General features: G+C 46.7%; 1 protein-coding gene across 1 annotated transcript in view; it reads left to right on the top strand.

Annotated features, from left to right (window-relative positions):
• ntsr1 (neurotensin receptor 1 (high affinity)) overlaps positions 1 to 14,900 on the top strand; it is a 120,101-nt gene that overhangs the window by 52,026 nt on the left and 53,175 nt on the right. The window contains exon 3 of the mRNA XM_078237023.1: positions 2,980 to 3,668. Coding sequence (XP_078093149.1) covers positions 2,980 to 3,668 — 689 coding nt within the window. The remainder of the gene's footprint in view (positions 1 to 2,979; positions 3,669 to 14,900) is intronic.

Genomic DNA, 14,900 nt, shown 5'->3' with positions numbered 1-14,900 from the left:
TCCCTTCCCGTGGGGCTGGGTTCGGAACTCTATCGGATCGGCAGGATTCCGCAGAGGATCTGCAGCTTGGACACTGCAACCAGAAGATGGAAATCCGATTGTAACGATGATTGTTTTCTTCCCCACATTTGATAAGAGTCAGAAAAGAAGGGAGGCGACTCTTCCAGCTCGCTGCACTGCTTTAGCTGCACAGTGGGCTAGGAGACTCAAATGGAGGCTTCCCACTGGGCGCCATGGCCTCCACGCATCTCCGGGCGCCGGATTTCTGGCATCGTCAGCTCCGTGCCTGAAATGGGCATGGAGCTGGATAGATCATGTAGATACTGCTTTCAATACAATTTGAATATTATTAGCGGGAATGGCACTGCAGTCTGCGGGCCTACTAGCCTCCCCCACCCACCCCCCTGCCCCTCCAGGAGTGTTTCATTCCAGCAGGGTTTACTTGTGAGGATCTGGCAGCCCGACCCCGCTGGAGTGAAGGGAGAATACGGAGACCGCCCAGGAGGTCGGGGGTATGGGGGTGCCCCCTTGACATTGCCAGCTTGGCATGTCAGCTTGGCCTGCTGCCCAAGGGTCAAAGTGACAATGCCCAAGGGGCACCTTGGCACTGCCCACCAGGCATCGGGCAGTGCCAAGGGGATGGGACCAGAGGAGACAGGGCCTAATGGGAGTGGGGCCTGTGGGTGGGGAGATCGGTGGGGGTCCTCGCTGCCACTCTGCTCTCGGCAGTGACAGAGAAAGGGAGGCCAGTGATCGGGCTGGCCATCAGTGTGGGGGTCGGCTGCATGGAGGGGTTGAGACTGCGGAAGAGGGGTTGTGATTGTGAGGGGGGGTGGGGTGTCAGGGCTGCCGGTGCAGGGGGGTGGGGTGGATTGGGAGATCGGGGCTGCCATGGGGGGGCGGGTGGGTGGAGAGAAGGCCGTGGGATGGGGGGGGGGGGGCGGTGGCGGGGGGTTGCACGGCCAGCGATGCAGGGTCACGGAGCTGGCCAGCGATCAAGATGGGCAGCGATCAGGAGACCAGCAATGTGGGACTACTGCGCATGTGCCGGTCTCAGCGCTGACAGATTGGTGCAGGCGCAGCGGCCCGCTCAGTGCTATGCTGCCCACTTCTCCAGTGGGAACAGGCCCCACCCCCAATTTCCAGCGTGATTCACGCTGGGGCACTTTGCACAGAGCGTGGGAGATTCATTTTGAAAATCCAGCTGAAAAAAAAGCAGGATTTACTCCAGTTTTTACACGAATTAGAATTTTTGGGGGAGAATCGCCCCTCCCCCCCCCCCAAATGTTGGGGGTGGGCCATTCATTTCTCTGGAGCCTCCAAGCACACTGGAAGGATAGATGGTCCTGCCACTTTCCTTAATGAAACCGTTTCTAGAGATGCAGAAGCTGCTTCGCATTTAGAATCGCTTTCACCTTTGCTCCCCGCCTTTTCGAGAGTGTGGTGAAAGAAATGTTGATGTTCAAACTGCCCCCACCTCCCCCTCCCACACACACTGGAGCTGCTGTTTCAGGGTGTTTGCACTTCACAGCCACAGTGTGTACATTTCATAGTGTACATTTCGCAGCGTGTACAATTCACACAGTGAACATTTCACAGTGTGCACATTTCACAACCACAGCGTGTTTCATAGTGTGGACATTTCATAGTGTGTACATTTCACAGCGTGTACATTTCACAGCTACAGCGTGTACATTTCATAGTGTGCATTTCACAGCGTGTACATTTCACAGCTACAGCGTGTACATTTCATAGTGTGTGCATTTCACAGCGTGTACATTTCAGTGTGTACATTTCACAGCCACAGCGTGTACATTTCATAGTGCATACATTTCGTTGTGTGCACATTTCACAGCGTGTACAATTCACAGCGTGCAGTTTTCATAGTGCGTACATTTTGTAGTGTGTACATTTCATAGTGTACACATTTTACAGCGTGCACATTTCACTGTGTACATTTCCTCCGGAGCAGTGTCCAAATATCTGGGTCTCTCCGGCGGGTTCCAAGAAAAACTTGCAACAAGTGAACTGCCCGAAGCGAAACCTGCCGCCTGCACTCGGGAAGCTGAGGGTGGAATGAATGAAGTTGTCAGAATCTCCATTCACAATCCGCAAAGCCGTTCATTCTAAAAAAAACCAGCAGCAATAAAACAACGTGTGAAACATGTCAGGGTGTTGGGGTGTGTGTGTGTGTGTGTGTACCGGGGTGATTTCTGAATTCTCTGAACCAGAAAGCAAAATATTGCGGATGTGAGAGATCTGAATTAGAAACGGAAAGTGCTGGGGATAATCAGAGAGGGGATTAATTGCATTTTCCTCTAAGCTGCCAAATGAAGCCGAAGCTGGTCTGAGAGATGGATGCTGGTGACTGGGTTGAAGAACAGAAAGGACGCAGTGAAATCTTAACCCTTTTCACGCCGGCTACAGCAAAACCGAAATGTTTAATCGCCCTCGGGAATGAGAGAGAAAATAAAAAACCCGAAAACTTGGCAGATTTTCCCGTCCGGAGCGTTACAATCCAAGTGGATGTTGTATGTGAGTCTCTGCTCCATCCCCTTATGTGTAACCAAGATTAATTTCAGCAAATAAATTGTTTTAAAACAACAAAAAAACACTTGAATCTTATAGCAGTGTGTACATTTCATAGTATGTACATTTCACAGCGTGTACATTTCATAGTGTGTATATTTCATACTGTGTACATTTCATAGTGAGTATAGTTCACAGCGCGTACATTCAGAGTGTATACATTTCACAGCGTTCACATTTATTCTGGTCCAGTCTCCTGCTGTGTGTCACTTTCGGATGAAAGGTACTTGTGTGTGTGTGTGGGCGAGGGGAGACCCAGATATAAAAAGCGCTGCCTTCCCTCCACAACAGTCAGTGCATCTTAGTGACCGGATCACACTGAGAGCTCAGCCTTGTCCAAGATTTCTCCCGAGCAATCTCAAAGTAAATCTCTCTCTCTCTCTCTCACAGGTAAAATGAGCCTCATCCTGAACTCCAGTTTGGAGAGGAGCGATGCTTTAACCGGGCTATCTGATGACAGTGGACAACCGCACGAATTTGCAGCCAGCAATCTCACCCATGGGGGGCTACACGGCGCTGAGAGCGACCTGGATGTGAACACTGATGTTTATTCCAAGGTGGTGGTCACCCTCATCTACATCGGTCTCTTCCTCCTGGGCTCGCTGGGAAACTTCATCACCGTGCACACCCTGGTGCAGAAGAAGTCCTTGCAGAACTTGCAGAGCACCGTGCATTACCACCTGGCCAGCCTGGCTCTCTCCGACCTCCTGATCCTGCTCCTGTGCATGCCCATCGAGCTGTACAACTTCATCTGGGTGCACCACCCCTGGGCGTTCGGGGACGCGGTGTGCCGGGGTTATTACTTCCTCCGGGACGCCTGCACCTACGCCACCGCCTTTAACATCGCCAGCCTGAGCATCGAGCGCTACCTGGCCATCTGCCACCCCTTCAAAGCCAAAACCTTGATGTCGACCAGCCGCACCAAGAAGCTGATCTCCCTCATCTGGATCCTCTCCTTCCTGCTGGCCACTCCCATGATATTCACCATGGGGGAAATGTACGCCAACACCATCCCCAACCCAGATGATCTGATCTGCACCACCATAGTGGAGGAACCGACTGTCAAAACTGTGGTCCAGGTGAGTAATTGACTATGTGCGTGTCTGTGCTGGAGAAAAAAACTGTTTCAATTCCGTCCAAGCAGAGGAATGGCAATCCCACCCAGGCCCCACAGTGGCATAGTGGTTAGCACTGCTGCCTCACAGCGCCAAAGACCCGGGTTCAATTCCACGGGTCACCGTCTGTGCGGAGTTTGCACGTTCTCCCCGTGTCTGCGTGGGTACCCTCTGGGTGTTCTGGTTTCCTCCCACAGTCTGAAAGACGTGCTGGTTAGGTGCATTGGCCATGTTAATTTCACAGTAGCCTCATTGCAGTGTTAATGTAAAGCTTACTTGAGATAAATAAACTTTACTTTTAAAAAAAAATTCTCCCTCAGTGTGCCTGAACAGGTGCCGGAGTGGGGCAACTAGGGGATTTTCACAGTGACTTCATTGCAGTGTCAACGTAAGCCCACTTGTGACTAGTAAACTTTATCTTTACTTTTACCCGAGCTAGTCCCCCTGACACTAAGGGTCAATTTAGCATGGCCAATCCATCTCACCTGCACATCTTTGGGCTGTGGGAGGAAACCGGAACAGCCAGAGGAAACCCATGCAGACACAGGGAGAATGTGCAGACTCCACACAGACAGTGACCCAAGGCCGGAATTGAACCTGGATCCCTGACGCTGTGAGGCAGCAATGCTAACCACCATGCTGCCCTTATCTGTCTCAGTTCATTATTTGTCCCTTGCCTGTTTAAGTGGAGTTGCTGTCCCAATTGTTTCTCGTCAATGTACTGACTTTCGTGGTCCATGAAAAGCAAGACTAAACACCAGTAGAACTCGGAACACCATCAACACTCAGCTACCTTGGAGGGCTGAGCTCAGGACTTGTTGGGGAGAGGGGGGTGCGTGGGGCGTGGATTTCAGCAGGATCAGGCTGGGGCAAGGGCGCTCAATGGGCAGGGAAACATTTGGAACAGAAAGAAGGAGTTCTGCTGCCACAAGAACAGCCGGAAGCACAACTGGGCACTTTCAAGTGTATCAGCAGGCACCAAAGGCATTGAGGGCTAGATGCATGGAGGAATGCAGAAGATGACATGCAGGGTGAGGGGCTTAAAGGTAGAAGCAGACATTCAAAATGGAGGGAACCTCAAAGCGTCAGGGATCTGGGTTCTATTCCTGGCTTGGGTCACTGTCTGTGCGGAGTCTACATGCTCTTCCTGTGTTTGCGTGGGTTTCCTCCGAGTGCTCCAGTTTCCTCCCACAGTCCAAAAGACGTGCTGGTTAGGTGCATTGGCCATGCTAAATTCTCCCTCAGTGTGCCTGAACAGGCGCCGGAGTGTGGCGACTAGGGTATTTTCACAGTAACTTCATTGCAGTGTTATTGTAAGCCTACTCATGACACTAATGAATAAACTTTAAACCTCCTCCCCACCACCAAAACAAAATGAATGAAATAGCTGACTGTAAAGGCTGGTGCTATGTGGAATATAGTCAACATTGCTCCTGCCACAGGATGTTATCATTCATTCTTTTGGACTTCCATTGTATTAAAAAAACTCAAGAAGAGCATCTTCCCTGCTGCCATCAGACTTTTGAATGGACCTACCATGTATTAAGCTCTCTCTTCACCCTAGCTATGACTGTCATACTATATTTTGCACCCTCTCCTTTCCTTCTCCCCTATGGACACAATGAATGGTATGCGTTGTCTGTATAGCATGCAACAAACAATACTTTTCACTGTATCCCAATACGTGACAATAATAAATCAAATCAAAATTAAAAAAATAACAATAGGTGTTGTTGGGGACTTGAGAAATAACAAGCACTATATGGGATGCCTTTTACTTTTGGATTTAGTATCAGACACTCCTAGGTCCGGTAAAACTCACGGCTAAGGACACTCTCTACTCTGTCTCAACAATGTACCTCAGTTCCCATTTCACAAGAATGTCTCTCAGTATTCATCCCATTCTTTGCATGACCGACCCTTTTGTTTTCTAAGAATAAGTGAGATATTTTGCTGTAAATTTGGGCCACATGTTACATAGATTTATACTTTGAAATTTTCCTGGAAGTTTAGCGCTGTTATTCATACAACAGACACTCTGAAATATTGAGTAAACTTTAAAATAAATCTAACTGGCATTCAGAATGGAATGAGTCAAATCCTGTCAATGAGTCTTAACTCAATTGCACAGAACTGTGCAACCTGATCAGAGCAATGCCCACAATACAACTCAGTTCTTTCTGTCCACATGGCTTTCAAAACATGTACATGTCTCAATCATTTTCAACTCCAGTTACTTATAACAACTGTGCCATTTGCCACTCGAAGGACTGTATAAGATAAAAGTTAAATTGCTCAACAATCATGCAATTCAAAGAAAAATTAGCAAGGTGAGAATTTTGTACTGAAGATTTGAATTATTAGAGATAATTTGAATGAGGCAACTTCAAAATGCAAGAAATAGATTTGGAATATGCTCACCATATAACCATTGAATCATTGAGTCCCTATAGTGCAAATGTGGTCATTCAGCCCATAGATTCTGCACCGACTCTCTGACAGAGCATCTTATCCTCTGCCCCGCCTAACTCTGTAACCCCACACATTTACCATGGCTAATCCATCTAACCTACACATTTTTGGACTGTGGGAGGAAACCGGAGAACCCGGACAAAACCCATGCGGACACGGGGAGAACGTGCAAACTCCACACAGTGACGCGAAGCCGGAATTAAACCCAGGTCGCTGTGAAGCAGTAATGCCAACCACTGTGCCACCATGCCACCCTATGGTTAAAGTTTATCCCTGATTGTGTTTTGTTTTCTTTAAGATGCATCTGAGTTTGTTTCCGACACTCAGTAACAGGAATAAATCATATTATTTTCATAATATAGTACTTATGTGTCTGTGAGGAGTATGCATCAGAATACAGGTCCTTTCGTTTCTACCAAAGAACCTTCCATCAAATGTATTCATAAATTATGCTGTTCTGGAGTGATTACTTCAAGTTTGCTTTCCTCTATTGAAATTGAATGTTTGATTAATAGATCTTGCTGAATCTTCAATAACTCTTTAGGAATATAACCTGCACAGCTAATTATGAAGATTGGTGAGGAGCATGAGAATGAAAGGTTGCATGAATAACTGAAGAGCTTTCCCTATTATACCTTTATACTGCTTTGGTCTTTGATCTTTGATGCTTAAAGATGAAATGGAATGAAAAGCAGGCAGATTCTGTAAAGGGCAGCCAATCCACCCAACTGGGTTACTGTCCAGCAGATGAAGATTAAAAACAATCTACCCCACAGAGTGCAATGTCCATAATAAAATGAACTGGAGAGATTACTGGTTTTGCCAATCGAGTTGGAAGTAGTCCAGATGTCTCTCACTGTCTGTGAGTTTAGTTTTATGCCTGCATGTTCTCCCTTTTTTTAGTTTCACTGACCAAATAGAATCATAGAATCCTTAAAGTGCAGGAGTCGGCCATTTGGCCCATCGAGCCTGCGCCGACGACAATCCCACCCAGGCCCTAAGGGCCAATTTAGCATAGCCAATCAACCTAACCCCCACATGTTTGGACTGTGGGAGGAAATCGGAGCACTTGGAGGAAACCCATGCAGACAGAGGGAGAACGCATAGTTACACGAGGCCAGAATCGAACCCGGGTCCAAGGCGCTGTGAGGCAGCAGCGCTAACTGCTATGCCACTGTCCCGCCCATGTACACCTACCTTTCTCCCGTATCCATTTCTGACATTCATATGCAGTTTATTTAAGCACTTGCACAGCAAACGTGACCGTCAAAACCCTACATTTAATTTTCTGTAAGCCTTTTATTCCATAGAACAAAGAAGGCAAATGCAGCAGATTATATGTTTTTGTCTTACTTGGTGCCAAAGAAAGTCGATAATTGCAGAGCTAACTTGTGTTGTTAACAGACACTGATCAAGCTGCCTGTACAGTGTAACTCAGAGACGGAGATAGATGACCAAGTCACTCTTCAGTTTTATATCTGCAATGCATTAGCTACTTGTCTTGTAATTAAGTTTAAGCAATTGCACTTGGTTGATCGGGTATGGGGTAGGGTGGGAGGGTTGGGGGGGGTGGGGGGTGCGGGTGGCACGCACGTTGCGAGGGGGCAGGAGCTTGACATTTGCTGAGTGTGTAGATTGGCCGTGACGCTTTGATCAATGCACATGATGTCATGAAGGAGATTGCTGAGGCGTTAATGCCTGATATCATGATGCACTCATCAGAACGCAAAGAGGATAAAAATGCTGCGCTCGCTATTTGGGCACCATGAAACCCTTTAAGATGCTGAAATCTGTGATATGCAAGCAAAAGTCCAATGCAAAATGCTTCAAGTGGCTAGCTTTTGTGTGCCGAGAGTCTGCCAGAAATATGTAGTGCAGCAAATCATGATACCAGTCAGTCCCTTCTCGGCCTTTTGGCTAAGATCAAGTGTGGTCTGCTGATTTTTTTAAATACTTTTCCAATTCAATCAAATCAAATCCAATTCAGAGTCTCAACAAGTTGAGACATTTCAGATCCAGGCTGACAAGACAGGGCGAGCGACCAAAATCACCCTGTCCTGGGCCTGATCTACATGAGCCAAGCTGATTGGAGAAGGGGGAGGTTCCTCCTCCAAGACTTGAGCTCATTTGCATCTTAGCCAAAAGGCCGAAATGCCGCTTAAAAAAATTTTTTTTTAAATACTTTTCCAATTCAATCAAATCAAATCCAATTCGGAGTCTCAACAAGTTGAGACATTTCAGATCCAGGCTGACAAGACAGGACGGGAGACCAAAACCACCCTGTCCTGGGCCTGATCTACATGAGTCAAGCTGATTGGAGAAGGATCCTCCTCCAAGACTTGAGCTCATTTGCATCTTAGCCAAAAGGCTGAGATGCTGCTTTTAAAAATTGCTTCATATGAAACATATGAAGCCTCAGCGTAACCTAATGACCTCAACCAAGTGCAGGCGATCCATACTACACTTGATCTTAGCCAAAAGGCCGAGAAGCGTGTGTGTGTGGTCTGCTGATGCTGCACTTGGTTGAGGTCATTGGGTTGCATTTAAGCTTCATTTTCATATGAAGCAATTTTTAAAAGCGGCATCTCAGCCTTTTGGCTAAGATGCAAATAAGATCAAGCCTTGGAGGAGGAAACCTCCGCCTACTCCAATCAGCTTGGCTCATGTAGATTAGGCCCAAGACAGGGTAGGGGTTGCATACCCTGTGTTGTCAGCTTGGATCGGAAATGTCTTAACTTGTTGAGACTCTGAATTGGACTTCATTTGATTGAATTGGGAAAATATTTTAAAAATCATGATACCAGTCAGTGTGCAATGCTGATTTGACACCAGCACGGTTATTCTGCAGTTCCATGCTCCAGCCTGTATTCTCCCGTTCTCTCTTGACGTCTCTCATAGCTGATGTGTTCAGTGGCACGAAGAACTCCCACACCCACCACCCCCTGCATGTTGTGGCATCAATTGTGTGGAGTCAGTTTCGTGTAAATACAGATACTTGTCAGTTAAATAGCAAAATGCTGTGTATTCTGGAAATCTGAAATGGAAACAGAAAATACCGGAAATGCTCAGCAGGTCAGTCAGCATCTGTGGAGAATGGAACAGAACTATCAGGAACATAAATGGCATTTAACTAATAAGGAAAAATCACACAGCAGCCCCCCCCCCCGCCCATATCAACCACAACAGTATTATTTAAAGGAATGATCAACTACTTACAAGTTGTTTGCTGATTTCTGGCTGTTGCTGCAATTTTATGCCTTTTGGGTGCTTTTCCATCCTTGTTAAACGTTTTAACAGTCTATAGGGAAAGGTCTGGTTAGTGTGGAAAACATTTGTGGTAGTTAAATGTTGGTGTGGAAATCATTTTCTTCCAAGCTTATTGGCTTTCCTCCCCTCCTAAGAGTCGAGCATGACTGGAAGAGTGAACAGAGTCCTCCCTTAGGCAGAGGACATTTAGAAGGCACATAGGGAATGGGAAGCCACTGGGCAGGTGGACAGCACTCAGGCAGCTCGGGGGTGTTGTTGGGGGGGTGGAGGGGCTGCTGTGTGTTTTTTCCTTATTAATAAATGCCGTTTATGTTCGCGATGTGGAGATGCCGGCGTTGGACTAGGGTGGGCACAGTAAGAAGTCTCACAACACCAGGTTAAAGTCCAACATGTTTACTTGGTATCATGAGCGTCTGCTCCTTTATCAGGTGACTGACTCACCCGATGAAGAAGCAGCGCCCTGAAAGCTGGTGATTCAAAATAAGCCTGTTGGACTTTAACCTGGTGTTGTGAGACTTCTTACTTTATGTTTCTCACAAAGTCTGTGAGTGTGCATCATTTCATTGGCCACAAGGATAGGATAGATTATGGGAACACTGCCTGTGGCCCGACATGTGTGAGTATCCTGTTTTAATCAAAGACTGAAGGAAAAGGATACTCACCCGAATGCCTGTCTTTGGGTGAATAGACCCTGTGAGATGCTGAGATATTGCCACACCCTGGGGGACAGATGAGGAACAAATCTGAATTGGCTACAGTCAGAGGTTTAGAAATATATACAAGGAGGGCAAAAGAAAATAACACCTCAGAAGCATGAGCTGTGATTTTGAGTATAAAAGAAAAACTTAAAAAAACAAAGAGTTGCTGCAAAGGGTTTTAGAAAGCACAGGATGAAGAGGGAAGAATCATAGAATCCCTACAGTATGGAAGGAGGCCATTTGGCCCATTGAGTCTGTACCGACCACATCCCACCCAGGCCCTAGTCCGGTAACCCCACACATTTACGTTGCTAAATCCCCTGACACTAAAGTCAATTTCGCATGGCCAATCAACCTAACCAGCACATCTTTGGACTGTGGGAGGAAAATGGAGCACCTGGAGGAAACCCACGCAGAGATTGGAAGAACGTGCAATCTCCAAAAAGACAATTTCCTGAGGCTGAAATTGAACCTGGGACCCTAACGCTATGAGGCAGCAGTGCTAACCACTGTGCCACCCAAATGTCTCAGGGAACTGCAGGACCTGTCCCAAAAGTGCAGGAAAATGAAGAGCCGGAGACGCCTGGCTTCCGATCAAAGCAGAGCCTGCGGGAGTTCCGCGTTAGCAGTCTCTACACCGATAGAATGCGGGCAGCGAAATTCTGGAGCTTTAGCGAGAAACAAAAGTAACCAACTTTTTGAAAAAAAAGTTAACAAGCTTTTAAAAAATGTCCCTTAGACCTCGGGAATGTGGGATCTTGCAGTGAAATCAACAAATGAAATGGGCACATCAAAAGCAGAGGGAAATGAACTCTCCAAATGGCCCAGGGGAAAGAAGAACTGCGGGGACCGCTAGCAGGCTTTCTACCTTCTACCAGTAGAAGTGAAATTTTAAAAGTTTAAAAAATGTTCCAAGGAGTAGCAGTCAGGTTCACACCAAGTCTTCAAAGGCGCGAGGAAAACAGAGAGCTAGCAACTGCTGACAGCAGTAAAAAACAAGTTAACAGCCTGAAAGTGGTGATGCATTTAAAGAGGTAATGCACTTAAAATGCTAATACATTTAATATGACAATGCACTTAAAGCGGCATCCAGAAGAAGATGCAAATGGCAATGGACAGGAAAATTGGAGAAGACCCCATGATCAAGGGCAACTCTCAAAAAAGGTCCATAAGCAACAAAGACATCAAGGAAGAGGCAATGCTAAACCGTAGAGAAGGCAATGAAGTCCTCGAGGAAGGGGCAACGAAAGATGTCAAAGAGGAGACAATAGAAAGACCCCAGAAGGAGGGCACTGAAATTCCCCAAAAGGAGGGCAACGAAATAACCCAGGAGGACAATGAAAGGCCAAATGGAGGGCAATGAGAGAATTGTAGAATGGAAACAAGTCAATACTTCGTCAGGACAAATCCGACCAACAGTGAAGCCAAAACGGTTTAGCTGAAGTTAAGACAAGTAGAAATGAAAATTCCATTTGTGAAATATATATGTCCAGTAAGAACATGATGGATTCACCTCGGAAGAAATGCAGAAACTAAAGACTTGAGAAGAAACTAAGAACTATTGAACATACAGAGGAATCAGCAAAATGAATTAAAGCTCTAGAGAAGACATTCAAACAACACAGCAACCTGGCTGGAGGGAATAATTGGGACTGAGAGTGGGTAAACACCCCAGGGGGATGGAGTCTTTTCTCAGACAGAAAACAGCCTGAAGGCATGTAGAAGATATATACGGACTGGGGCAGCTGATGGTCTGCTCTAGGGCTGCCAGCCTCTGTGCAGTTTGGCTTTTTAATAAAAACCCATTGTGTTCCTGACAAAGTCTGTGAGCGTGCATCATTGCGATAACAGATTGTTAAATTGCTGTGATAGTTGGAAGACCCTCTGGACACCAGTACCCAGAGCCATGATGGCAGAACTCTGAGCTTTCACTGCAGAACTGAGACTTCGGGTGGCTGCTGCTTGTGTATTTTCTAGAGGCACCCAGCAGATGCTGCATCACGATTGCGTCCACAGATGTGCTGCTGGAGTTGGCCAGCTGTTCTCAGCTGGAAAGGACGGGCTCCAAGCTTGGAAAAAAAAACCCTTTCCAAGTTGGTGCTGGCCTCCTGCAGCATTGCATGCTGATTTCCTGGTGGGCTTCCCAATGCACCAAGACTGAATGGATGCTAATCTGACCCAGTGTTAAAGCATCTGAAGAAACCAGACTCTGGAAATTATAGACCTGTCAATTTCTGTCAATTTCATGTCAATTGCAGTGAAGGTGCTGAGAGACTATTGTAAAGTTGGTGAATTGTGATTATTTGGAGAACTTCTCAATTCCGCCAGGATAATTTTAGGAATCGGATGCACTGCTTTACTAATCTGATTGAATAATTTGACGGAAAGACCAAGTTAGTGAATGATTATCGTCCAGTAGCTTTATATTATATGTTATAATCTCATAGATCAAAAGTTATTAATGTTTCTAACTTATTCCAATCTATTTTACATCAAGCTCAGGTTGTTTTTATATATATATATGGGCTGGGATTCTCCGGTTTCGCATGCCCCACCACCGCTGCCGTCGAGAACGGACAATTCGCCGCTCAGCCAAATCTCCAGTCACAGCAGCGGGACCGGAGAATTCCAGCCGCGGGCAAGGTCGGAGAATCCCGGCCGCAGTCACAAAATTTATCGCAATGATTTTTGTCCTTATCGGTGTTTGCAAGTGTTAAATTGCATGTTGTGGCATCATTTGTGTGGAGTCAGTTTCGTGTAAATACAGATACTTGTCAGTTAAATAGCAAAATGGTGTGTATTCTGGAAATCTGAAATGGAGACAGAAAATGCCGGAAATGCTCAGCAGGTCAGTCAGCATTCTGTGGAGAATGGAACAGAACTATCGTTTCCGTTCGATGACCTTCCATCAGACAGCTTTCTATGCTTTCAGAACTCGAAAAAGTTGGAGATGTAACAAGTTTTAACAAGTATAGAGGCAAGGAAAGAACAAGGAGAGAAAAGAACATAAAAGGTCTGTGATAAAGTGGAGGGCAGGAGAGGTTTAATGACAAAACAGATATTAGCTCGAGGCAGAAGAAGATGGTAGTGAGGCAATTACTGGTGTAAATGAAATGTTGACATAAAATGTATACTTGAAGGTTACTTGCTTATTAAAATCTGATTAAATAAAACAAAATTTTCCGTGCATGAATGTTAGTTCTCAATATCAAGAGACCTGCTCTGTTTATCTCTGTCATCACACACTTTATGTGCACTCATTTAATTCAGTATCCAATTGGTATCTCTTCAACTTCAGAGCTTTGCCAGAGGCATGTCAATAAACTAAATTAAATAAAGTCCATTAAACTAAAAGACTGCGTTTAATGATCTGTTAGGTGTCCAGTAGAATAGGTGCAGAGACTGAAAAGGCTCCTTCGACAGCACCTCCCAAACCATGATCTTTACCGTGTAGAAGAATAAGGGCAGCGGATGCATGGGTACACCATTGCCTCCAAGTCAAACATCATCCTAACTTGGAACTAGATCACTGGTCAGAATTTTCCGGTCCCCCGCGGAGGGTTTTCCTGGTGGGATCTCCTGGTCCCACCAAGGTTGATGGCAAAGTTGAGGGCCTGTTTTCACAATGATGGGGACAACCTGTAGCGGGGATCAACTTCGGCAGGAACTGAAGATCCCACTGGCAGCACAGCGACAACCATGCTGCCCAAAAGCAGGCTAGGGCTCTCAAGGTCCAGGACCCCGCAAAAGGACATGGATGTCAGCATGCCTCCCCAACCTCAGCTGCGGATCCTGGGGAAGCACCTGGATGTATTGGGAGGGTGAGGAAGAGTAAGAAATGATGATCACCTAGTTGGCATGGGTGAAAGTAGGCACTAGTGTAGAGAGATCACCTCTGCATATAGTTACAAATAAGCAATCACTCTGTTCACTCACATTTCATGCCGCCAAGCTTGGTGAATCCAAGCACACACCCAGCGCTTCATCCCTGTGGAATGTGAGCATGGCTGTCACACTGAGGACAGAGAAAATAAACTCTGCCCCAGGCAACACCACCCCCCACCCCCACCCCAACACCCTCCCCCCACCCCCCGCGGCCCATCCACCAGGACAAGAGCATTTCAATTTTACATCTCTTCATCTGAGCGGCAGTGACCAAGGGGCGGTCAAGGTGCTGATTGCTTGCCCACCTCAGGTGTAAGATGAAAGTGAAAACCTGGTCACATACTTAGAGGAGTCTGCAGTGCCTGAGACCCCAGTTATTCCAGCTTTGATGAACCCAATGATGTGTCTGTTCATTGGCAGAGCACATGCAGCTCTCTGTTAGGCAGGAGTCAGACATATCGCTGAGGATGAGAAAAGCATCGCTTTGTCCTCACTACAAGTCATCATCATTCTCCTGCAGAGTCAGACCAATGGCTCCAGCCCCCTGCCATTGAAAATGTGCAACGAAACGGTTCGATAGTGGTGGCAGAAGAACGTTAGCTTGACCGTACACCCATTGCGGGAAACCTCACCACCTGCGACTCCTGTCCGTCCCCGAAACCAAGAGGCGATCAGGGCAGCCCTTGGTAGACGGCGAATTCTGGCCCTGTCCAGTACCCAGCGTTCTTCCTCCTCAGTATTGTTAGGCCCACTGCCCTCTTCAACACCCTCTTCATCCGAGGAGATCTGGCACTCACCCATCTCCTCCAGGTCTAGGTTGTCTCCCCTCTGCAGCGCTATGTCCAGAGAACACCACAGACTACAATAATTCAGG

The sequence above is a fragment of the Mustelus asterias genome, chromosome 20, assembly GCF_964213995.1.
Source record: "Mustelus asterias chromosome 20, sMusAst1.hap1.1, whole genome shotgun sequence".
Classification (NCBI taxonomy): domain Eukaryota; kingdom Metazoa; phylum Chordata; class Chondrichthyes; order Carcharhiniformes; family Triakidae; genus Mustelus; species Mustelus asterias.
This window is presented reverse-complemented; position numbering and strand designations above follow the sequence as displayed.